The sequence below is a fragment of the Arvicanthis niloticus genome, chromosome 7, assembly GCF_011762505.2.
Source record: "Arvicanthis niloticus isolate mArvNil1 chromosome 7, mArvNil1.pat.X, whole genome shotgun sequence".
NCBI lineage: Eukaryota > Metazoa > Chordata > Mammalia > Rodentia > Muridae > Arvicanthis > Arvicanthis niloticus.
In genome coordinates, this window is record NC_047664.1 from 60,028,742 (window position 1) to 60,054,994 (window position 26,253).

A 26,253-nucleotide genomic window follows, 5' to 3' on the forward strand; every position below is an offset into this window, starting at 1 on the left:
AAGGGAAAAAGGCAAAGTAACATATAAAGGCAGACCTATAAGAATTACACCAGACTTCTCACTAGAGACCATAAAAGCCAGAAGATCCTGGACTGATATCATACAGACCCTAAAAGAACATAAATGTCAGCCCAGACTACTATACCCAGCAAAACTGTCAATCATTATTGATGGAGAAACCAAAATATTCCATGACAAATCCAAATTTACATAGTATCTCAACACAAACCCAGCACTTCAAAGGATAATTGGTGGAAAACTCCATCACAAGGAGGGAAACTACAACCTAGAAAAAGCAGGAAAGTAATCTTCTAAAAACCGTAAAAGAAACACAAACATATCTCCACTGCCAATAACAAAAATAACAGGAAACAACACTCATTTTTCCTTAATATCTCTTAATATCAATGGACTCAATTCTCTAGTAAAAAGACATAGACTATCACACTGGATACGTAAACAGGACCCAACATTTTGCTGCATTCAGGAAACGCACCTCTGTGGAAAGGACAGACACTACCTCAGAGTAAAAGGTTGGAAAACAATCTTCCAAGCAAATGGTCCCAAGAAACAAGCTGAAGTAGCGATTCTAATATCAAATAAAATCAGTTTTCAACCAGAAGTAATCAAAAAAGATAAAGAAGGACACTTCATATTCATCAAAGGAAAAATGTACCAAGAGGAACTCGCAATTCTCAACATCTATGCCCCAAATGTAAGGGCACCCACATATATAAAAGACACTTTATTAAAGCTTAAAGCATACATTACACCCTACACAATAATAGTGGGAGATTTCAACACCCCACTCTCAGCTATGGACAGATCATGGAAACAGAAACCAAATCAAGACACAATGAAACTAAGAGAAGTTATGAACCAATTGGACCTAACTGACATCTATAGAATATTTCATCCTAAAAAAAAAGAATATACCTTCTTCTCAGCACCTCATGGTACCTTCTCCAAAATAGACCATATAATTGGTCACAAAACAGGCCTCAACAGGTACAAAAAGATTGAAATAATCCCTAGTACCTTATCAGACCACCATGGGTTAAGACTTGTCTTTGACATAGACAAAAACAACAGAAAGCCCACATACACTTGGCAACTGAACAATGCTCTCCTCAATGATGACTTGGTCAAGGAAGAAATTAAGAAAGAAATTAAAGACTTTTTAGATTTAAATGAAAATGAGGACACATCATAACAAAACATGTGGGACTCATTGAAAGCAGTACTAAGAGGAAAAATCATAGCTCTAAGTGCTCACAAAAAGAAAGTGGAAAGAGCATACATTAACAACTTGACAGCAAACCTGAAAGCATTAGAACAAAAAGAAGCTAGTATACCCAAGAGGAGTAGACAGCAGGAAATAATCAAACTCAGGGCTGAAATCAACCAAGTCGAAACAAAAAGAACTATACAAAATGTCAACAAAACCAGGAGCTGGTTCTTTGGGAAAATCAACAAGATAGACAAACCCTTAGCCAGACTAACCAAAGGGCGCAGAGACAGCATTCAAATTAATAAAATCAGAACTGAAAAGGGAGACATAACAACAGAAACAGAGGAAATCAAGAAAATTATCAGATCCCACTACAAAGGCCTATACTCAACAAAATTGGAAAATCTGGAGGAAATGGACAATTTTCTAGATAGATACCAGGTACCAAAGTTAAACGAGGAGCAGATAAACCACCTAAACAGTCCCATAACGCCTAAAGAAATAGACACAGTCATTAAAAATCTTCCCACCAAAAAATGTCCGGGGCCAGATGGTTTCAGTGCAGAATTCTTTCAGACCTTCAAGGAAGACCTAATACCAATCCTCTTCAAGTTATTCCATCGAATAGAAACAGAAGGAACACTACCCAATTCACTCTATGAAGCTACCATTACACTCAAAGAGAAAAACCACATGGTCATCTCACTAGATGCTGAGAAAGCATTTGACAAAATTCAACATCCCTTCATGTTAAAAGTCTTGGAAAGATCAGGAATACAAGGCCCATATCTAAACATAGTAAAAGCAATATACAGCAAGCCAGTAGCCAACATCAAACTAAATGGAGAGAAACTTGAAGCAATCTCACTAAGATCAGGGACTAGGCAAGTCTGCCCACTCTCACCTTACCTATTCAATATAGTACTGGAAGTCTTAGCCAGAGCAATTAGACAACAAAAGGAAGTCAAAGGGATACAGATAGGAAAGGAAGAATTCAAAATTTCACTGTTTGCAGATGATATGATAGTATACTTAAGTGAACCTAAAACTTCCACCAGAGAACTCCTAAACCTGATAAACAACTTTAGCAATGTGGCTGGATATAAAATCAACTCAAACAAATCAGTAGCCTTACTCTATTCAAAGGATAAACAGGCAGAGAAAGAAATTAGGGAAATGACACCCTTCACAATAGCCACAAATAAAATAAATTATCTTGGAGTGAATCTAACAAAGCAAGTGAAAGATCTGTATGACAAGAACTTCAAGTCTCTGAAGAAAGAAATTGAAGATCTCAGAAGATGGAAAGATCTCCCATGCTCATGGATTGGCAGGATTAACTTAGTAAAAATGGCTATCCTGCCAAAAGCAATCTACAAATTCAATGCAATACCCATCAAAATTCCAAATCAATTCTTCATAGAGATAGAAAGAGCAATTTACAAATTCATTTGGAATAACAAAAAACCTAGGATAGCAAGAACTATTCTCAACAATAAAAGAACCTCTGGGGGAATCACCATTCCGGACCTCAAACTGTACTACAGAGCAGTAGTGATAAAAACTGGCACCCCAGTTACTGCTGCCAGACACATTTCTGGGGGGCTCCACAGATCCCACAACAAGCTTTAGGTAGGAAAACCCACATACTACCCCGAACTCCATAGCTGGGGTGCCCTGAGTGCTCAGAATCCAGCAGATACACCCCCACCCCGTCCCTGCCGGTTAGCACCCCCCCTTATGCCCATCTCCCTGGTCTGAGGCCTAGACCAGACCTCTGCCAGGTCTGCAGTTGTGTGGACCCTGGATTCTGCCTGAGACATACTGGAAGGTCCACTCAACCAAGAGCCACAGAGGAACAACTGAACTCAGAGTGTCAAACACATATCCTGAGATATCCAAGAGGAGACACTGCACCCAGAACAGCAGACAAAATAGCTGGACTGCTACCTTGGAGGCACCATATCCTGAGGCATCCTAGAGATACCACCATAATCATCCAGCAGGAAAAAATCATAGAGACATCTGGACCCCTAGAAGACCAAACACAAGCGAGACAACTGGAAAGGCAGGCTACAATCAGAGACAGAAGCACAGGTAGCACTAGATTTAACCAGATGGCAAAAGGCAGGCTCAAGGGGGCTAATATCGAATATTTACAAAGAACTCAAGAAATTAGACACCAAACAACAAAATAACCCCATTAAAAATGGAGTACAGAGCTAAACAAAGAATTCTCAATTGAGGAAACTGGAATGGCTGAGAAGCACCTTAAGAAATGTTCAACATCCTTAGTCATCAGGGAAATGCAAATCAAAACAACACTGAGATACCACCTCACACCAGTCAGAATGGCTAAGATCAAAAACTCAGGTGATAGTAGATGCTGGAGAGGATGTGAAGAAAGAGGAACACTCCTGCATTGTTGGTGGGGTTGCAAGCTGGTACAACCACTTTGGAAGTCAGTCTGGTGGTTCCTCAGAAAATTGGATATAGCACTACCAGAGGACCCATCTATACCACTCCTGGGCATATACCCAGAAAATGCCCCAACAAATAACAAAGACATATGCTCCACTACGTTCATAGCAGCCTTATTTATAATAGCCAGAAGCTGGAAAGAACCCAGATGCCCTTCAACAGAGGAATGGATACAAAAAATGTGGTACATTTACACAATGGAATATTACTCAGCTATTAAAAATAATGAATTTTGGAAATTCTTAGGTAAATGGATGGAACTAGAAAATATCATCCTGAGTGAGGTAACCCAATCACAAAAGAACACACATGGTATTTACTCACTGATAAGCGGAGATTAGCCCAAAAAGCTGAAACAACAAAGATTCAACTACCAGACGACATGAAGCTCATGAAGAAGAAAGAACAAGTAAGGATGCCTAGGTCTTTCTTAGAAGGAGTAACTAAATACCCAAGGGAGCAAATATGGAGATAAAGTGTGGGACAGAATCTGAAGGGGGGGTTGTAGGGAGACCATTCCATCTGGGTATTCATTCCATGGGCAGTCACCAAAAATAGATGCTGATAGGGATGTCAGGATGGGAAAGCTGACAGCAGCCAGATAAGGCTATCTCCTTAGAGGTCCCCCAGAGTCGGACAGACCCAGAGACAGATACCCACAGCTATCCATTAATCTGATCAAAGGTTCCCAATGGAGGAGTTAGAGAGTAAATAGAAGGAACCTCAAGGGCTGGTGGCCCTGTGAGGAGAGCAACAATACCAACCAGCCAGAGCTCCCCATGGTCTAAACCACCAGCCTAGGAGCACATATGGAGAGACACATGACTCCAGCTATATATGTAGGGGAGGATGGCCTTGTTGGGCATAGGTGGGAGACAAGATCATTGGTACCCTGAAGGCTGAGCACGGGGGGGGGGGAATCTGAGGGTGGGGAGGGGGGCTGGGAGTAGGTGGGTAAACACCTTCATAGAGGCAGGAGGAGGGGGGATGGGATAAGGGGTTCCTGGGTGGTGGGGGAAATATGGTAAGGGGATAAAATTTGAAATGTAAATATTATATCCAATAAAAGAGGGGAAAAAATAGAAAAGCGGTTAGAACCAACATTCTTAATAAAATGTCAGCCCTCTTTAAAAAAAAAAAAACTATCTTTATACTAAAAGTTGTTTTGAGAATTGTATATTGCAGAATGATCAGCCTTGGTGTATCTACTCAACAAGCAAGCTGGGCAGACCTGCTCAAATCTCTGAGGTCCGGGAATTCCATCTGGAGGCAGCGAAGACACAGCATCAGAGGATTGTCAACTTGCTCTCCCCCCCCACCCGACTCCTCTTCTAATATCTCAACGCCCATAATCAGCTTGAAGAAGCTAATGATGAGTCAGCGCCCCTATTCCCTGGGCTTGGGGACTAAGGTGGTAAATGTTGGGCTGTCTCTCTAGGGAAAAGTAGTGGCTTTGTCAGAATAGAGAGGATTAGCTAGGGTTTATTGCATAGCTATAACCTATTAGTAGAAATCTGTATAATTAATATCAAGATGAAGATATAAATTCTTAAATGGCACCAATTTACTTTGTTTACAAATTTTAAGATTTTCATTGGCTTGAGCTTCTTAGTGATATAAGAGTGAGATGAATATTGTTACTCCCATAGGCATTGTACCAGTATAACACATTTAGGAATACAAAGCTTAGACCCAGTCCTTCTTTAACTTTTTTAACTGATTTGAGATGGTCAGCCTGTGAGTTAAGGGACTATAGCAAATTCATGGCTTGGAGTTTATTATAAGGGTGCTCTCTTGTAGAGTGAAAAACTTGGCCAGTCAGTTTCTGGTATGTTCTTAACAGGCCTTTGTACTGTAACTCCCCCTCCTCTGTAACTAATTAGATGGACCCAAACCTGCTGACAGGTGCTTTTCTGCCCAAGGTCTAAGGCGAAAAAATTACACATATTTCATAAGATGGCCTTTATAATTTTTCACTCTACACTCTATGTTTTATTTAGAAATAGCTGAGTGGAGTTAACAGGCAACAGTCCAGATTACCTTACATGGATAGCTGGTTTTCAAAACATCAGAAATCCTTAGAATTGACATGACAAACATTTCAGTATTAATGTTCATTTTCATTAGAGACCTGTCTGCTCCAGACAGCTTCCTATATTGAATTCTAAGAAGAAATTGAGCATCCTTGGAGTTACTCCAGTTGTGGTGAGACAGCCACTAGGCAAGAATTGCCACTTTCCTTCTACAGACAAATTACTGTCCAGAAAAGGACACACTTGCAGAATAGTCGACTGATTATATCTGCCTAGACAGAGTAATCAGCCCTTAATAATTCTGCAGCACTAAGGTCTGTCAGATGATCCTGGGCCAGAAGGCAGAAGAACAGATGCTCCAACGTTTTGAAGTAGAGCGAGTGTCCAGGTGTTCAGAGGTCTCTATAAATTGGCTAAGTTTTAGAAACTATGATTTGTGCTTCCCACAATTATAGTTAACTCAGTCATTCTGGATTTCTGATGGGGTTGAAAACATATAGCTATTGACCTTAAGAGAAAAGACTTGAGTGGATGGTTGTCAGCTGACATTCATCCTAAAGCCAGGTTCAGAACTACATGTTTTAGTTAGAATAGATGACAGAGGAGCTGGTTATTCAACAAAAGGACAGACTGGGTATTAGGACTATCTTGTACCTCACTGGTACAAATTGGCATAATTATGTTCTAATTGTATTTTGAGAGAAAAGTTTCATTTTAACAGGAAGGGTGATGTGTAGGAGGAGCTAAGGTAGGAGGAGTACTGAGAGGAAGAAAAGGAGTAAGAAGAGAAGAAGAAGAAAGAGAGGAGAAGCTAGGTGAAGAAAGAGAGAAAGAGGGGAGAGACAGGGAGGCAGAGGTTCAAGTATCTCCACCAGTCAAAGATAGATGTTATATCTAGGTTGGTCAGTGGGTTATACCTCTGATTGAACAATTCCAAACTTATAAAGCCTATGATTAACATTATTTTTAAAAAATGTATAAATGCAAAAAGGAAAAGGGGGCATGGGATAGGGATTTCCTAAGGGGGGGTGGGGGGGGGGAATGGAGAAAGGGGATGCCATCTGAAGTGTAAATAAAATATCTAATAAAAAAAAGAAAAAAAATGCAGTCAACATTTTACAGGTAATTAATAATTTTCAATAGTTTCTTGTATGAGCATGGTCATCTGTTTTAATACAACCTTTACTTACTTGGGCTATTATAATGAGATCCTCTTTCCCCATCAGATGTTTTATATATGTATGTATGTATGTATATGAATATGTTCATATATATGTGTGTATACACACACACACATATATATATGAAATATACATACATATATATATACATATATATATATGTATATATATTTCATCAGTGTAATTGCTTACAGTTACTTTTGATATATCCTGCCTCCATAATGAAAAGATAGTACATGTGTCCAGTCCATCATGCAGATTGCACTGGTACATTCAAATTTACCGTAGTTATTGACAGTAGCTTCAAGTGATGATCAGTAGAATGCACTGCTTTTAAACTGCCAAAAGTCTTTCCCCAAACACTTGCCTAAATTTGGCAAAATCTCTTAATACTTAAGTATTAAGTATTAATACAAAATCTCAAAATACTTAAGATTGTTGACAATATGTGAAAAAATAATAAATTTGAAATATCCCATAAATTGTTGTAAATAAGGCACAATGTCTCTCTCAGTGTAATTAGTTGGACCTTTTTAATGTGACACATAAGTTGGAAACCGTGTAGAATGAATATTTTGGCAAATTAAAACTGTATAAATGGAAAAACAACCAACCATAAACCTTTGCCAATTTTAAAGTGAAAATCTTTTCTATCAAGCTCCTTAAATTATTTTAAAGCATTCTAATGAAATATAAAAATCACATAGTTTATGAGTTAATGCTTATATAATTAAATTTTATCTGCAAGGATTTTTTTAACCTTCGAAAATCTAGCTATCACACCAGCCTTGTTTCTGTGTTTTACAGTTAGCCAATAGGCTGTGAGAATCCGTTTAGTGCAGCATCTAACTTGTGTTCTTTTTACTTCTGTAATATATAGCTTACACACAAGATTTAAATAGGTTAGAAGATGTTATTTCTTGGCTAGAGACCAATTAAGTAACCACTGATGGAAGCAGTTGCTACCTGCCTAAAAGGAAGTCTGTGGTTTCCTTATTTAAATTGCTGAGTTTTAATGTCCATCAAAAGGCTGTTATCGCAATGAATTATTCAACCACTTCAGTCTACCACACTTTAGTAGTTCAAGCTGAAAAAAAAAATGTAGCCAAAAGTCTCTACCCAAGAACAATCATTGTCGTTTTTGCTTTTTGGTATTTTTTTTTTTTTTTTGGTACTAGACATTTACAAATTGTTTCCTCTGCTGTTTAAAAGTATTTACTTAATAGGGAAGTGTTTATAAATACTGTAGTTAGGGAACTTGTTGATCACCTAGGCACTGCATGTATCCGCACCTAAAGAAGAAGGAGGGCCTGGAAGAGAACCTTTCTTTAAGGATGAAAGGTCACTGCATTTGGAGATGTTGGGTGTCATTTCCTCTGTTTGTCCCTTGGTGGAGTTCTTGAGTCACTTTCTCCCTTTCCCTTGTACTTACTGCTTTATATTTCTCTCCAGGTCTGACTATCATGTTTACTGTATTTAACCTTTTTTCTCGTATTCTTGTGAATAATAGAGCGTCTATTATAAACGAAAGACTCCCGACCCTGAAACCCTGCCGATGGCACTTGCTTCTTAGCCTCACTACAAACTTTGTTGTCCTTACTTTTTGCCAGTCTTCTTTTTTTAAAAAAAGTCTTAAGCCTCCTAAGGGACCCCAAACACTATCCCCTCTCCACACCCCGCTCTGTCACCGACATCCTTAACTGAAAAGTACTTGAACTGTTAAGTTTGGAGGACGACGTTTGGCAAAGAAGAACAATCCGGATTTTCTTTAACATATATTAGCATGGGGTAGCTAGATTTTACTTAATTTCATTTTCATGTCTGCTTTGTTTCATATGTATGCGTATCACGGAGCATTTCCTTTTAAATAACAAAGAAAAGAAATGTGCATCGTCAACGTTTCAATATTCTCTAAAACGTTTTGCTTCCTCCAAATGTTGACGTCCCGTTACTGATCAAGGCAGTCTTTAGAACACTACTCCTTTTCTGTTTTGCCTGCCAGAGAAGCCGCGGCGGCGGCAGAAGCAACTGCAACCTCTTTAATTTCTTGCAGCCGGTTACACTTTTTGATCCCATTTCCTGGTGAACCTTGCCTCTCAGGTTGAGACGATAAAAGCGGCCTCGGGTCTGAGAGACCGGGTGGGGTCTGTGGGTGGGAGAGAATCCGGATATCACATTCCCCTGGTGAGCTGGGCTACAGGGAGGATTAAGTCCCTGGGTTCCATTTAATGAAATTGCTGAGCACTTGTGACACTGGCTCTAAGACTGCGGAAATGGGGCGGGGGTGGGGGGACTGCTGCTCGCCTTCATTCACCCTGAGCACCGGCTGGAGGCTGGAGCGAGGGTGTCAGTGCCCAGACAGGGGGCGGAAGAGGATTGAGAGTAGCGGCCGCCGCAAGGGCGCTAGGAGAGTGTCACCCCCTTTACCCCCCTTTGCCCTCTTCCCGCCCATTCCATTCCGTCCACAGGAACCACTCTGGGGGGCAAAGGAGCTGCCACTTCTTGGCTGCTCTGGCGAAAAGGTCGGAGCTGGCGAGTGGTGGGGGAGGGAGCAGAGCAAGGTTTCTTGGCCCAAGAGCAGCCTGGCCGTGCTGCTCTCCATGCAGTACACGTCGGACCCATTTCCCACGCTGGCTTGGCTCCGCGGCAGAGTCGGTGGGGATAAGTGGGGAGGGCGGGAGGAGGTTACCTCCCTCTCTCAGAGGAAACCACTCCACTGTGAAGGACGCGCTGCACCCCTGTTCATCGTGGAAGAAATACATGCCCCCTCTTCCCCTAGTCATCATGGAAGAAATACATACAAACTCTAGGCAAGAGTAGACCACGCCGTCCCTCCCTCCACCCTTGTCAAGAGCGGCGGGAAAATGCAGAAGAGGCAGAGGAGGGTTATTCAAGTTTATGGTCTGGCAAGGGAAGAGGGAGTGCATAATGTCTTTCTGCCCACGCGAGTGGCTGAAGTTTGCAAAATTCTAGTAAGGCGACGAGTGCAGTGTGCCACACCGCCACGCATCGGAATGCACGGCGCAAAGCCTCGCAGTGGAGGTGACGTCCCCCCTTCCCATTCCAGTCTGGATCGGGAGAAAGCAGGCATTCAGATAAACCTCTATTCTTCCAAATGTAAAGGGGACACCGCGTTACTGCCACTTCGTCGGCCGCTGAGGCGCTGCGGCGCCAGCCCCCTCCTTTAGACTGCGGCGGTGCGCACTGAGCCTGCGCGCCAGGCTTTTCTCGCTGATGCTGCAGATACAGAGCTAAGAGCTCTGGTGGTGGCGGCCAGAGGGTTACGGGGATGGCCGTTCTCTCCGAGGAGGAGGAGGAGCCACCCCTCCCGGAAAGATGCTGCTTTATGGGACAGGGAAATATTCGCCAGCTCCTGGCACTTACTACTCAGGGCTCGGTCCTCTGCGCTTCCACCCCCGCCCCTCCCGGGAGAGCTTGAAAACCACTGCCGCTCCCCCGCCCCCCAAACACACTCCTTTTCGCTGCGCTCCTCCAAACAACCGCGCGCTTCCTTCGCTCCTAGACTTTATTGGTATTTGACTTATTTAAATCATTCTGCTTCCTCACTCTCGTCTCACAGCGAGTAAAATTGATTCTGTGAGCTTTGGATCGGGGGGAGGAGGGGTGTAAATTTGTCTTTAAAGGGGCCCTTAAATTCCCAGCAACATTTTTCGAGATAGTAAGGACTCTACCCAAGTAGCAACTACTTCTTTCGTCTTTTTTAATCTTTCGGTAGAGGGTCTTTCCTTCGACAGTATGAAATAAATGAGAAGTGGGCTTCAGTTCGGGGAAAAAAAAAAAAAACAGCAGCCCTGGGATCTGACTTGGCAGACTGCGGTGGTCATGAGTGAGAACCGGGGAAGCCTCACGCCAGGGAACGGCAGGGAGGATCACGAGGCACAAAGTCAAAGAGGAGAGAAAAGACGTTAAGCATACTCGGTACACAAAGTTGCCATTAAAGTTTATTTCCCTTATATCCAGATAGGTGACGCTACACTTTGCCAGTTACTAAAAGCTGCAGGCTCTGCACAGAAAATAACATCCAGGCTTCTAGCATGTGTCTTATTCCCCAGGCGCGTGCACACTCGGTCTATCCCCAGCGAGAGCCGGATGACAGGAATTCCAAGAATTTAAACAAAGCCAGGCATTCTCCCGTCCCCAACCCAGACCTCCAAAGTCTGTGCTCCAAAAAAGGATCCTCTCTGGCTCTCTCTGGAGTTTGATGATCTCTCTTCACTACTGCAGCCTGTCGTGGTTTTGCAGAACACAAGCTTGCATTTCGGAACTCAGACGTCCTCCTCAGCCTACCAGTAGCAGTTCACTAACCCAGATGCTAAATTGCGAAAAGAAGACACGTTGCGGGTGGGAGTTGGGTGGGTGTGGGGGGCATTGTCTGAGAGTAGAGGTGGGATGAAGGTGTACTAACACCCTTACTTCAGCTCTTACCCACGCAGCCGGGTTTAGTCAAAGGGAAATCTAGCAGCCCTGGAGGGGTGGGGGGCAATCATCCCCACCCCCACCCAAACTGCCTAGGAAGACTAGACTTTGGCTTATAGGGGCTGAGATTGGGCAGTCCTCAGTCGGTCCCACGCACCGGAGCCTGGCTTCCGTGAGCGCCGCGGCTGGCTGGTCCTTCCTCCCGCCTCCCTTCCCTGGGCCCTCCTCCCTGGTTCTCCCTAACTGTGTAGTTTCGGATACCACCGCCGCTAATTCGGGGACAAGTCTGAGTCCGGAGCCCGCGGGCTTCCCGCTGCAACCATCACTTTATACAAACTTGCGGGTTTCCGGCTACGGGGTAGCGAGAGTAGGAGCTTCCCCGTAGCGAGTCAGTGTCTCGGAACGGCCACAGCCGGAGAGGCGGCGGGAGCGCGCGCACCAGACTCTGCTAGACGCGAAAGCGGACGAGACAACTGCGGAATTCACCCGCCGCGCCAGGGCACTTCCGAGACAACAGCCGACTGGCACTTTTTCTCCCTTTGGCAAACTAGATTTTTTTTTTTTAAGCTACTTGGCAGCTCTGTTTGACTCCACCTCCCCCTCCACCCCCGCCTCAGTGCCTTTGGCTTTTCTTTGGAAATCCGGACAGAATTGGGCATCTTTGTTAATTGCCGTTAGGAGTGCCCGGTCGTGAGCTTTCACCGGGCCAATGTCGCGGATGCTCGGAGCCAGGCTTGCTCACCTTTAAACTGCAAAGGGATCAAGTTCAGCTCCAGTTCCCTGCATTGAGACTGGAAGAAGCTGAGAGACTGTGCCGGAGAGAGAGTGAGCGAGGGGGGAAAGGGGAAAGGAGAGGAGGGAGGAGAAAGAAGAGGAGGGAGGAGAGAAAGAGAAGGAGGGAGGGAGGGGAGGGATCGAGAGAGAGCGGGGAGAGAGAGAGGCTGCAATCTCCTCCCTGAATCGCGCACAGCGCTGCAGATCCCACTGCTCCAACACGCGGGCCGAATGCAGGTGAGGGAAGGCACGGACTCTGCGGCTGAGAATCCAAACTTGGGCACCGCGCGGTGCGCACGGTTCGGCTCTCGCCCCCGCGGGCGAATGGTTGCTGCGGTTTCAGGCGGCGGCTTCGTGACTAATGACCTTGCGCAGAGTTGTTAAGAAAAAAAGAGAAACCCGAGCTCTCCCGGGTGAGAAGCGACCGACTCTGGGCGTCTCTGAAGATGGCTCGGGCTGCTCTTTGGCGCGCCGAGAGCACCCGGTCGCGGACTGAGCTGTGACGCGAGGCATCTTCTCTGCACCTTGCCCGAAGCGACCTGCCGTGAAAATTTTCATTCAAGATACATTGAGTGGCTTCCCGGCTGCTTAAGAGGAGTCAGAGTTAAGACTGGCTTGTTGCTCGCCCCAGAGCCTGGAGCAGGAAGCGGCTCACGTTTGTCTGGACCTCCCGAGCCTAAACAGAGCCTGGGTCTAGAGTGAGGGACTGGAACGTGAATTGGACTTAACTCGAGTAGCTGTAAGGACTAGCACTGCTGTCAGGCGGGGAAGGCTGCAGGTTTGCTCCAGTCCTCTACCAGGCTCCGCCGCCGTCTTGCAGAAGCGGTTCCGGCCCCTTCCCAGGGCTTGGGGACTGGATCTCAGGATATTCCCGCTGCGGGGATGACTTTGTGGGGGCACCGAGCCCGTGGCGCGCAGTGTCCCGTGAACTGTGAGTACTGCGAGTAAACGGTGGTCGGCGAGCGGGCGATTAGCACCCATTGCATGAATTATGAAACAATAACTTTCGGAAGAAGCAGGAGGAGAAAAAAAAGAACCATCTATAGCTGCCCCCCCCCCCTCATCGGCCGACTCTACGCGCTACTCTGGCCCCCTCCCTCCCCTCCCTCTCGTTTCTTCCTTTCCCGGAGAGGAGGACCGAGGGGAGGGCAGGCGGCCAGCCCCGAAGGAGGGGGGTGTCGAGGGGGGTTGTGGTTAGAAGGAGCAGTAGCAGCAGCAGCAAGAGAAGATGCTGAGGATGCGAACCACGGGATGGGCGCGCGGCTGGTGCTTGGGCTGTTGTCTCCTTCTGCCACTCTGCTTCAGCCTGGCCACGGCCAAGCAGCTGCTCCGGTACCGGCTGGCTGAGGAGGGCCCCGCCGACGTGCGGATCGGCAATGTGGCCTCGGACCTGGGCATCGTGACCGGCTCCGGCGAGGTGACTTTCAGCCTTGAGTCTGGCTCTGAGTATCTGAAGATTGACAACCTCACCGGCGAGCTGAGCACCAGCGAGCGGCGCATCGACCGAGAGAAGCTTCCCCAATGTCAGATGATCTTCGACGAGAACGAATGTTTCCTGGACTTCGAGGTGTCGGTGATAGGGCCCTCGCAGAGCTGGGTGGACCTGTTTGAGGGTCGGGTCATCGTGCTGGACATCAACGATAACACGCCCACCTTCCCGTCGCCAGTACTCACGCTCACGGTGGAGGAGAACCGGCCTGTAGGAACGCTCTACCTGCTGCCCACGGCCACGGATCGTGACTTTGGTCGCAATGGCATCGAGCGCTACGAGCTGCTCCAGGAGCCCGGGGGTGGCAGTGGCAGCGGCGAGGGAAGGCGCTTGGGGCCGGCGGACAGCGCCCCCTACCCAGGGGGCGGCGGGAACAGCGCGAGCGGCGGCGGCTCCGGAGGCTCCAAGCGGCGGCTGGACGCGCCTGAGGGTGGCGGCGGGACTAGCCCCAGTGGCCGAAGCAGTGTGTTCGAGCTGCAGGTGGCAGACACTCCAGACGGCGAGAAGCAACCGCAGCTCATAGTGAAGGGGGCGCTGGACCGGGAACAGAGAGATTCCTATGAGCTGACCCTCCGAGTGCGGGATGGGGGCGACCCACCTCGATCCTCGCAGGCCATCTTGCGGGTGCTTATCACCGACGTGAATGACAACAGTCCCCGCTTCGAGAAGAGCGTGTATGAGGCTGACCTGGCTGAGAACAGCGCTCCGGGCACCCCCATCCTACAGTTGCGTGCCACCGATTTGGACGTAGGGGTCAATGGACAGATCGAATATGTATTTGGGGCTGCCACCGAGTCGGTGAGACGGCTACTACGCCTGGATGAAACGTCGGGCTGGCTCAGTGTCTTACACCGTATCGACCGCGAGGAAGTGAACCAGTTGAGATTCACAGTAATGGCCCGTGACCGCGGGCAGCCCCCCAAGACCGATAAGGCCACCGTGGTTCTCAATATCAAAGACGAGAACGATAACGTTCCCTCCATCGAAATCCGCAAGATAGGGCGCATCCCGCTTAAGGACGGGGTGGCCAACGTGGCCGAAGACGTCCTGGTGGACACCCCCATCGCCCTGGTACAGGTGTCCGACCGAGACCAAGGCGAGAACGGAGTAGTCACCTGTACCGTAGTCGGAGATGTGCCTTTCCAGCTTAAGCCAGCCAGCGACACAGAGGGCGATCAGAACAAGAAAAAGTACTTCCTGCACACATCGGCCCCACTAGACTATGAGACCACCCGAGAGTTCAACGTGGTCATAGTAGCTGTGGACTCCGGTAGCCCCAGCCTCTCCAGCAACAATTCCTTGGTGGTCAAGGTGGGAGACACCAATGACAACCCTCCAGTCTTTGGCCAGTCTGTGGTTGAGGTTTACTTTCCAGAGAACAACATTCCTGGTGAGAGGGTAGCCACGGTGCTGGCGACAGACGCTGACAGCGGGAAGAATGCAGAGATCGCCTACTCGCTGGACTCTTCAGTGATGGGGACTTTTGCCATCGATCCCGATTCTGGGGACATCCTGGTCAATACAGTACTGGACCGGGAGCAGACTGACAGGTATGAGTTTAAAGTTAATGCCAAAGACAAAGGCATTCCTGTGCTGCAAGGCAGCACCACGGTGATTGTACAGGTGGCTGATAAAAATGACAATGACCCTAAGTTTATGCAGGATGTCTTTACCTTTTATGTGAAGGAAAACTTGCAACCCAACAGCCCTGTGGGTATGGTCACCGTGATGGATGCTGACAAGGGACGGAATGCAGAGATGAGCCTGTACATAGAGGAGAACAGTAACATTTTTTCTATTGAAAATGACACAGGGACCATTTACTCCACAATGTCTTTTGACAGGGAACATCAGACTACATACACTTTCAGAGTGAAGGCTGTGGATGGGGGAGATCCTCCCAGGTCGGCCACAGCCACCGTCTCTCTCTTTGTGATGGATGAAAATGACAACGCTCCCACAGTTACCCTTCCCAGAAACATTTCCTACACGTTGCTGCCACCTTCAAGTAATGTCAGGACAGTAGTAGCTACAGTGTTGGCAACTGACAGTGATGATGGCATCAATGCAGACTTGAACTACAGCATTGTGGGAGGGAATCCTTTCAAGCTGTTTGAGATTGATTCCACCAGTGGTGTGGTTTCCTTAGTGGGAAAACTCACCCAAAAGCATTATGGCTTGCACAGGCTGGTTGTGCAAGTGAATGACAGTGGCCAGCCTTCCCAGTCCACTACGACTTTGGTGCATGTATTTGTCAATGAAAGTGTTTCCAATTCAACTGTGATTGACTCTCAGATAGTCCGAAGTTTGCATACCCCACTCACCCAGGATATAGCTGGTGACCCAAGCTATGAAATTAGCAAACAGAGACTCAGTATTGTCATTGGGGTGGTTGCTGGCATTATGACAGTGATTCTGATCATTTTAATTGTCATGATGGCAAGGTACTGCAGGTCCAAAAGTAAAAATGGCTACGAAGCTGGTAAGAAAGACCATGAAGACTTTTTTACACCCCAGCAGCACGACAAATCTAAAAAGCCTAAAAAGGACAAGAAAAACAAAAAATCTAAGCAGCCACTCTACAGCAGTATCGTCACTGTCGAAGCTTCTAAACCAAATGGACAGAGGTATGATAGTGTCAATGAGAAGCTGTCAGACAGCCCAAGCATGGGCCGATACCGATCTGTTAATGGTGGGCCTGGCAGTCCCGACCTGGCAAGGCATTACAAATCCAGTTCCCCATTGCCTACTGTCCAGCTTCACCCCCAGTCACCAACTGCAGGGAAAAAACACCAAGCTGTACAAGATCTACCACCAGCCAACACATTTGTGGGAGCAGGAGACAACATTTCAATTGGATCAGATCACTGCTCTGAGTACAGCTGTCAAACCAGTAACAAGTACAGCAAACAGGTAAGATATATTCCAGATGTGTTCACATATCCCAGAGAGGGCTGATCACCCAGAAACAGAACAGCTGCTATGAGGCTGTGTCTTTCCTTTATAAGGGACCTTCTAGTTTGAAAACTAGGAGATTGATGTGCATTTATATGCCATTGATGTACCAGAGGCCTTATAGGATAGAGATGTGTTCCTGTTTTATTGCAAACTTGACCATAGGTTTACGTGGTGTCTAAGGGAAAGGTAGTGTTTTGTGCTTCTCCTAGCACTTGACAGCGTTAATTCATAGTATATCTTATGTTTGCAGAGTAAATATGTATATCTGTTTGGGAGAGTTCTAAGTGAAAATTTTCTAGAGTTACAACTCGTGCCCATTCTAATTGGGCACTGAAAAGTTTAACTATGTCATGAGTCATGCCAGATTTTACAAGTCAGCAGACACTGATTCATAGAAATGCAGAGCCAAGGCAAAAATCTTGAAATCTTGCCATAGTCATTTGATTGGATGAAAATAGTGGCTTGAAAGTACTTAATGATAAGCAAGTGTCATGCATAATTGCATTTTTAATACTTTGTATCTATAACAACATTTATTCATAATGATTAGTCTCCTATGTGGATATGCAATCAGCACCTGAATTCTTCGTACTCAATATTCCAAAGCTTGTAAACAAAATTAAGTTGCACTTAGTAGAATATATTTGTGGATGTTTTGGGGAATTACTAGAAAGAAAGAAAAATTATGTGCGTTACTTTTGTGTGTTATTTGACATAGCTGTTTGCTGGTAAAATGTGAAAAACAGCTATATATATATATATATATATATATATATATATATATATATATATATATATGCCTGAGGGGAAATTCCGACTATATCTGATTTATTGTTATAGTTTGCTTGTGTGGTATGTATTATGCAGAAGTTTACTTTTTATGCCCACCAAGTTTGTCACACAGCAAATAAATCCTTTTGGCCAGAACACTGCAAAAAATGCATCATGTGTTCTACTATAAAAACTGACCTGAGGAATTACATTTATGACTTGTTAAATATTGTAATATGGTGTTTTTCTGCCAGATATGTTTTGTAGAATGTGTCATCTGAGGAGAATTGAGGTAAAGGAGAAAGTTGTTACATAGTCTCATTTAATAGGTTATGGAGAATAAATACTAATATTTCATAATTTTTATCATTTTTAAATATTAAAATATTTTGTATATATAGCATTTTATTTTATAGTATAGATTTTTGGATCGGAAGAAGCAGAAGTTATAAACTTTTAAAAATATTCTATTAAAAGCAGTAAAAAAGATATAGGTTTGAACTACTGTGTATGAAATAGCTTTTGAAAATAGATCTTTGGATTCATGTAAGCTTGAATTATTTATTTATTTGAAACCACTATTTGATAATGTGGAGAGTTTATTTCTGTTGTGTTTTTGCTTTACCTGGAGTTGAAAGCAATGTGTTTTGGCCTGGTGTTTAATCTCTTCATCAGTTTTGAAAATAAGAAAGACTCTAATGAAGCATACATCATTTTTTCATACTATTCGCATACAACACTATATTCCATATATTTATATGCACCTGAGGTCTTGGAATTTCCTTAGAAAATGATAACATCAGTACAACATAATGTGCAGATGGCTTTATACGGGCTATTTACATCCTCGTTACCATGCTAATAAGTGATTTTTGCCCTATGACAGTGACATTTCCATTCTAAATTTCTTAACTTTATGCTTTTAAATGGGTATATAAAATGGCAAATTTACAAACCTTGTGTGCAAACATGAGTATTGTGTTTTCACTAAAGCTGAATTTGACTCATTTGGTGGGGCAGTGCTATCTATATTCTTGAATTTTAAAAACACTTAATGTCAAGACAACTGGCATGCCATTTGAAAAGCAAAGAGATATGCTCATAAGTTAACTAATGCACGGTACTTGTCTTTCAGTTGAGCAAAGTACATTTACCAAAAAAAGGAAAGCCACAGGGCGAGGGGAAGGAGTCACTCAGCTTGTCAAAGGTGACTTTGGAAAACTTGCGTGCCATTAGGTATTCCAAAGATGTATAAAGTTTTAACCACAAGCAAATAGCTGACCTACAATAAAATAAAGGCAAATGAAACACATTCCCCCTAATGTAATTAATGATAGTAATTGATAGCTTCATCTGCTCAATATTGTTCTCAGGGGACACGAGATCCATTTCAAAGTTACATTCTGCACCATCTGACAGGAATACAGTTCACTTTGCCTAGATTTTTGTTTGGATCATACATAGCTATTTGTCTATTTCTACTTGAAAGATTTAATGTTCATAGAATGAAGCTGTGCTTTGCTTTCATTAAACTTTGTTATCGGCACACAAGATTTTGCTGTTTCCCTCTTTGAAAGATGAATTTATCTAAAAGTTGAGACTTGACTTCTTTCAATTTATTGAACTTGAGACTTGTACTGTTTAAATTTCTTAGGAATTCATTTAAAATGTGAAATTTCATTTGCTAGAATGTCTTCATTTTATTTATAATTTCTCTGAACTATCTTAGGATACTCCTTTATTCTGATAAAATGGAAGTGACAGTTCTTTCAGTCTTTTCTGCATGAGAGTTGTGTTCCTCTTATGTGGTATTAGGGACTATATTGTAGTAAGTCAACACCTCCCCCGAAATGAAAGTTTATAAATAGAACTTACACTCTTTTTCCTCCTCTCCTTCCTTTTTGGGTTGGTTTCACAGGCTCTAGAGATACTCCAGGCAACTGTTAATACTTAGACAAACTCTAGATGTGTGTTGGATAGTGGATAAAGTTATTTCTTAAATTCACACATTGGAAAATTGAGGGTAGAACCTACCTAGCCTTTCATAGTTCAAACCTTTGCATTGCAAACAAAAGCCATTGCCATCCAATACCTGATGTTTATTTGAGCAGAGTGAAGCTCATCCCAGCTCTTCTGAGATTGTCTCTCTTGCATTTAGTTCCTTAGTTGCTTGGCAAACTTGGTGACTTGTAATCTTGTGCTGTAAAGGCACAACCGTACATCTGATTTATTTAAAAAGGAAAAAAAGAGAGAGAGAGAAAGGAAATGCATTCCACTTGTTTTTTTAAATTTGTGCTGAATAATTTCAATAAAACTTCAAAAATTACAACAATCAACAAACTGCAAATATAGAGTTTCAGTTCTCCAGCTATTCTCAAATCCTATTGAGTTTATCATTTGGTAGGCTTTTTAAAAAGATAATGACTTTATACATAAAATATTTTATAGTATTTCATAAATGAAACATAAGGTGATTTTTGTAATTAGGCTTGAATAAACATTTATTTTGAAATTCATTTTGAGCTGGTCACAATGTACTCAGGGAAAAAAAAAATCTTGTTAACTCCACTGACAGTTTCCCTTCGGTAAGGTACTCATGATTTAGTCTAAATAATGCTCTCCTTAATTAATAAAATTTTGGTCAATGTTCATTATACACTTAATTAAAATACAACAAGTGAACTTTATAAAAAGATGACTGATTCTGGAAGCAAATGGGTACCTTTCTGTTAGTATCAGAGTGTTCCATTTTATGAAACTTAAGCATCAACCTGCTTGTGCATCAGTACAACATATTCAGCAGTCATTTATCTGCAAAGTGATGTCAGCTCCACACAGCATCCTGATTAATTCTCCAGGAGAACATTCGCAAGGTGGTTCACCTGGTTTTAACCAAGGTCTCTTTCATGAAACCTAGTGAATACGCATATATTTCTTTTACCTTTGGCCTAGTATTCTGGGCAGGAACCTCATAACTAATAGGGAAGGGACATCTGCTGAGCAATATTACCTGGGTTTTTGAATGTGTAAGGCATATGGAAATGTTCACTCAGTTATGTGATCTACAGTTGACATGCAACTTTAAAGGGAAGTTCATATAGAACAAGTCAAATGGTCCCTCCAAAATTACATCAAACAAATGAATCACTTAATGATTAGTTGATATGAGTGATTAATGATACAAATCTCCAAAGTTTTCACAATTTCTATGTGTTATGAGCTTTCTCCTTTTTTTGCACTCAAGTACACATTCTTGTGGAGCAACTGTGTGGCCATTAGTGCTTTATCATGTACTGATGTTCATACACTGATGTGTAAAGCAAACTAGTCACCGGCTTATTGCTTATACCTAAAATTGTGAGAGTCATCACAATTTAGAATGAAAAGGTACCACCTTAACAATTCTCTATTTATATAAGAGGAAACTAAGAATCTGGCATAAAAATGTTGATTATGTTCACAAAGTTATTGGAGATATGACATAGACCAGAGGCCAAGTATCCTCATTTAACCACTTTTAGAGGCAAAACATCCTTTGAATCTCAGTAAGTTTCTCTGTGTAGAATGTTGCCGTGGCAAAAATCTGTTTCAGTTTACTTATGTCTTTGCTATTGTATTTGACTATAAAAATAGACCTTTTAAAAAAAAATAGCATAATTTTGGCCTCAACTTTAGGACTTTTGTGAAATTAAAAATTTAAAACTTACTGATTTTAGTAAAAATTCATAATTTTTATCTCATGAAAGGTAACAATTGATGATGTACATGAAACAGAGTTGATGTGGTTTGTATTAGCATAGACTCAAAAACATAATTGACAGTATTTGAAATTAAGCACAGTAATAAGGCCAGCCATAAGTTCTTGCCATGGATATCTTTTTGCATATCTTCACTATAAAGGCATTTTATTTGAAAATAATGAAAATATTCTCAGTATCATACATGATAAGCTTTGCAGATTCTTATTGAAGTAATCGTTTGCCTTTTTAACCAAAACTGATAACCGCTTTGGTTTCTAGATTACTTGATGTGTAACCATTTATCCTAAACATACCATGACACAATTGCTTTTCTTTTCCTCCCAGTTTGTTTACTAGCAAGTTTCACAGAAGAGTGAGACTTTTTTTTTTTTTTTTTTTTTTTGGTTAGAAAAAATAAGGTGTTTTGTTGTTGTTAATCAATGTCAATATGCATAAGAATCATATGTAAAGTGTAAAATTTACTAATTTCAATGGCTCTTAGCATTGATTTTGTCATAGAATCAACTGGAATATCCATTACCCTCATTGCAAGGGACCATGATAAGTGAACATTGTGCAGTCAGTGTAGTCAAACCTTGTTTACACTCAAACACAGACTATTCTAGACTATGGCTGCCCAGTCATTCATTATCTGTGGCTCTATAGAAAGAATAAAAGCTGTGCCAGTGAATCTACGTTAAGTTTCCTTTTTAATTATTATTATTTTTTTTTATTTTTAAAGCCCTTAGACTCGTGTCTAAAGCAGAGTCTGTGTCATGCACACTGCACGGTGCTTTATTTAGCACTAGTTAGTGGGAGAAATCACATACAAAAAAAGCTGAGCTGAAACCACTAAAACTAATCTTAATTATCACTTCTGGTGAATTAATGTTTTAAGGGCGGAAGAAAGGTTTATTTTCAGGAATTTAGTGGTGTTTGTATTGAGCTCTAATGCTGTGTACAAACAACAGAACCATTAAGGCTCCTGATGTTGGGTTCCTCTGACAAGTCAGTCCCCCCCACCCCCCAGCATATTTATTATTCATAAATCTATAATTTGCGATTAAAACTTTTATCTGTTTTCAGACCTCTGTATCAGCATTGTGGTCAAGTATAAGGGTTTAGGGAGATTTTCTACATCATGTTTTTTATTTTAACCTACATAAATCTTTATTTTCCTTCTTTCAGATGCGTCTACATCCATACATTACGGTGTTTGGCTGAATTCCACTCTAATATGATGCTCCATTTTGCACCACACTCTGTGATCACCTTGCTACTCCGACACCTGCTGGAGCCTGCCCTTGGCCGTGGGGTGTCAGCCAATCACTGTTTGTTCCCCTTGTTGTGCATTTTATTTTCAAGCTTTTTCTTCCCTATTTAAGGAAAATAAATAGTTTGAAAGCAAGTTAAGGACCAAAGAGGCAGTATTAATACAGGCATGTATTATTCACAGATGTCTACCGTTCTGCTCTCAAAGAGATGGCTAGCAACCATTAACACTTGACAGGAAAAGGATTAGGAAAAAAGAAACCCAAAACGTATTTTAATAATAATAACTCAAAGATTTTGGCTTTGCGTAAACAAAGGGAAATTCAGTTTCTTACATCTTCATCAACAGTACACTAAATACTGATTTCAAATAAAACCGTAAACTGATCAGTGTTTTTCTGTGTCATGTGATCACAACTTCTTCCAGCTAGGCAGACAGTTTTTTTTTTTTTGCCAAATCTGTGTTACAATTCTGAATGTCACTATGCACATTTGTGTTTTTACTCACTCATGAATATTAAAGCACTTTAATAAAACGTACTGGTCTGTGACTTCCTGCATCTATCACAGACACTGCAATAGCTTAAATTTTTCTTAATCTTGAAATAAACAAAACCTATAGGATTTTCAAGAGGTGTTTGTTGTTGATGATAAATTCATTAAGAATTTTTTAAAATTTAGTTAGATTTACCAAAGTCACCGAAGACAAATTCAGAAGGCATATATACCTACCGATTTTGTGGACTACATTTATAGGGAGGCAGTTATGTCTGATGTCAGGTAATATAACCTTACAGTTCTAAGAATTAAATTTCATTGGTTGAGACCTTAAATGAGTGGTGTTAGTTGTAAGAGTCATGGTCTAGGTAAGTTGGCACCCTCTGAGCAACCTTTCTACCTGTGCTCCACGTTTGTATATCTGTGCATTTATTTGTGATATTGTACGTTTATGTGTTGTATGTACATGGTCTGATTCTTTTATAATTATTTGTTGCACTGTCTGCCCCACCCCATTATCATTTTCTCCATGTTCCCAAGATAAGAGTTCCTCACTTCCCAGGTTTTGTTTTATTTTATTTCATCATGTGTGTGTAAATAATTGTCAGTCTAATGGCTTTTTAACAAATAATGAAGAGTATTGGAACAACACAGAAGTCTGAAGCGCTGGGAACTTCTGGAGCCCATACAAATCCCTAACGTACTTAAGCGTTTTTATACCATTAGCTGTTTATCTGATCTTGCAAAAGGGCCATTTTCTGAAGTATCATTGAGCTGGTAGTGAAATTCCTGAATAAAAAACTTAATTATCGTTTGCCTCTCAGTTTGTTTCAAAGACAAGACTGAGGCTAAGAGTCTGGAGAGGAACCTAGACTCTGTTCAGCTTCTCTCGAATGCCTATTTCTTCATCTCAAAGGGAAAAAAAAAACCAACAACAACAAAGCTCAATAAACTTACAATGTAGATTTTGCAACAAACCATACCAACTTATAAAAAGTGATAGAACAAAGTCTAGGAGTTGTAATGGGTGGACTGTGAAGTGGCTGACCATGGGTAGCATTACTAAAAAGGTTTACAGAGAAGAGCCCTCAGTCAGTATTTGCAACTCAGCCTGTGGCATGCTCTTGAGGAATGGTTTGACATATCCAATTTCTATCACAAAATAGGAAGTTATGACATAGTGCTTGGGTAGTGTGTGTGTGTGTGTGTGTGTGTGTGTGTGTGTGTGTGAAACAAATATATAGACAGTTCTTTGTGCAGTTATTCTTTTAGTTGTGTCTGTATCCAAATGAGCATTTCTGCTCTTGGGTCCTAGATAAAGAATATGTCTTAGCATGAGATAGATTGGGGGTAGTTGGAGAATCATTCTTTATCATGCTCAGTACTGTTGAATAGAAGTTTACAGATGTTTACTGGTACAGTAAGAAAGATTTAATAAAACCAAAGTAAAAACTCACTATCATGCTCCAGGATTTTAGGTTCCACTCATGCGAATGAGAAGGTCCGAGCACATCCTACTTGTGGCAGCCTTTAGTGACAGCAAGCTTTCTGAAAAGCTCATACCAGGTCTTTGCTACTTTAGCTGGTTTTGCTTGTTTAGTTTTCCAAGTGCCCAGTGACTAAAGATTTCCTACTTTCTTCAGCTTCTTGGTCCCCAATGTTATTTTGGAGACACTTTTGCAGACTTTATTGTAATTGCTAGAACTTAACATTAAATGGGTGTCTGTGTACTGAGGGAGATAAAGCCATCCATTGCTCTGTATAACTTAGTATTTGGATATTTTATTTTAAACAAAAAGGACAGTAATCAATTCTGTTTTAGAAAATCCAAGGAGGACTATGGTTATATTAGCATCCTATTCAATTAATGGGATTTGATTCATTTTAAAAAGATTTTTCTTTCTCTTTTAGCATGTGCAATATTGCTACCAGTTCTGGGTATAGAGTATAAAGTTCCTACCTTCATGAAATTAATATAATGCTAACCAGACATAAAAAAAAAGATAGTCATTTACATTTTCATTGTGCCTTTTAATTTTCAGAGCACTAGACAGTAGATACATGTTTGCTTATTTGTTCTTCAGAACAGACTGGGGGAAACAAAGCACCTTCATTATTTCTGCGATGAAGCAAGCAGCAGACTTTTCATGAATGATGGAACTCAGCTTAAGAAATTTACAAAATCAATTACAAAATATCTTCTCAGACTCAAGAATACTGAAAGCATTCAAGTGAAATTCATGTTTTTGTTTTGTTTGGTTATCAGTTTTGTTGAAACAAATTTTTACCTTGTACCCTGGGCAAGCTCACAACTCACTATGCATGCAAGTCAAACTGCCTGCCTCTGCCTTCTAGGCTGTTGGGACTAAGGGCCTATGTCGCCATTATTGTCTGAAATTGTGTTTTTAAATAAAGTTAATTTTTAGACTTTAGAGGTACAGTCTTCCCCAAAACAGACCGAGCTCTAAAGTTCCAAAAACATGTAAGAGAAGTTTGTATAATTTATGAGAAGGTATATATGTCTGAAATCCAAACATTTTTCAAAAGTCATTGTCATGATTGAAAAGATTTTAGTGAGTTCTGACTTGAAGATTTTATTCATTATCATATTTATATGTAGGATTGTATGTTATTGATGCTATATTTAAAATCAAACCTTCAAAAATTAATTTTCATCCTGAGTTTATTTTTAAATGTAATGTTGGAAAATGGCCCCAAGACCCTTTCACTTTCTTGATAAAGTGATTCCACAGTCTGGCTTTCAGTGACCTGCAAGTAAGAAAAAAAAATCTATAATTTTGCATTAAACTTTTCTTTCCTGTGTGTCATTTTTTAAAAGACTTTATCTCTATTACCTCGTGCTAGGCTGTGATGTGGAGATAAAACATAGACTTAAAAAATCATGATTATTGATTTACAGGAATAAGAATGGAAATGTGTAGCAGGGTTGTGGCTTCTCCCACATTTAATCCCATTACTCTGGAGGCTGAGGCAGGGGAATCTCTATGAGTAGGAGGCCAGACTGGTCTTCAGAGTGAGTTCCAGGACAGCCAGAGCTACAGAGGAATCTTGTCTCACAAAACAAAAATAAAACAAACAAACAAACAAACAATAAAGCCTAGACAAACCAAAACCAACCAAGGACCACCACCAAAAACAGTGTAAACATGCCACACATTAGGCAGGGGATTCATTGTGTTCAGAGGAGCTACACTTACCTCATCCTTTCTCTACCATCACATTTTCCCAGTGCCAGGGAGCAGTCTTAACTTAAAGGAGACTCTCACAATCCTTTGTGGAATAGAGTCCTTAGGCTTTGAGTAGAATTAGCTTTCAAATTCATCCACACTGGCTCTGGAATATGATGGGATCTCTTTTGTTGTTGTAG

At 42.1% G+C, this 26,253-nt stretch overlaps 1 protein-coding gene across 9 annotated transcripts in view; it reads left to right on the forward strand.

Moving 5' to 3' along the window:
* Window positions 1–12,282: 12,282 nt before the first annotated feature.
* Pcdh7 (protocadherin 7) overlaps window positions 12,283–26,253 on the forward strand; it is a 393,437-nt gene continuing 379,466 nt past the window's right edge. For 7 of the 9 annotated variants that reach the window (XM_076938505.1, XM_076938506.1, XM_034508328.2 and 4 more), the window contains exon 1: window positions 12,283–16,539. In XM_076938505.1, the coding sequence (XP_076794620.1) occupies window positions 13,366–16,539 (3,174 nt within the window). In that variant the 5' untranslated portion in view covers window positions 12,283–13,365. Of the gene's footprint in view, window positions 16,540–22,283; window positions 23,677–24,907; window positions 25,674–26,253 lie in introns of those variants that run through there. The other 2 variants (XM_034508331.2, XM_034508330.2) reach the window with 2 other exon arrangements.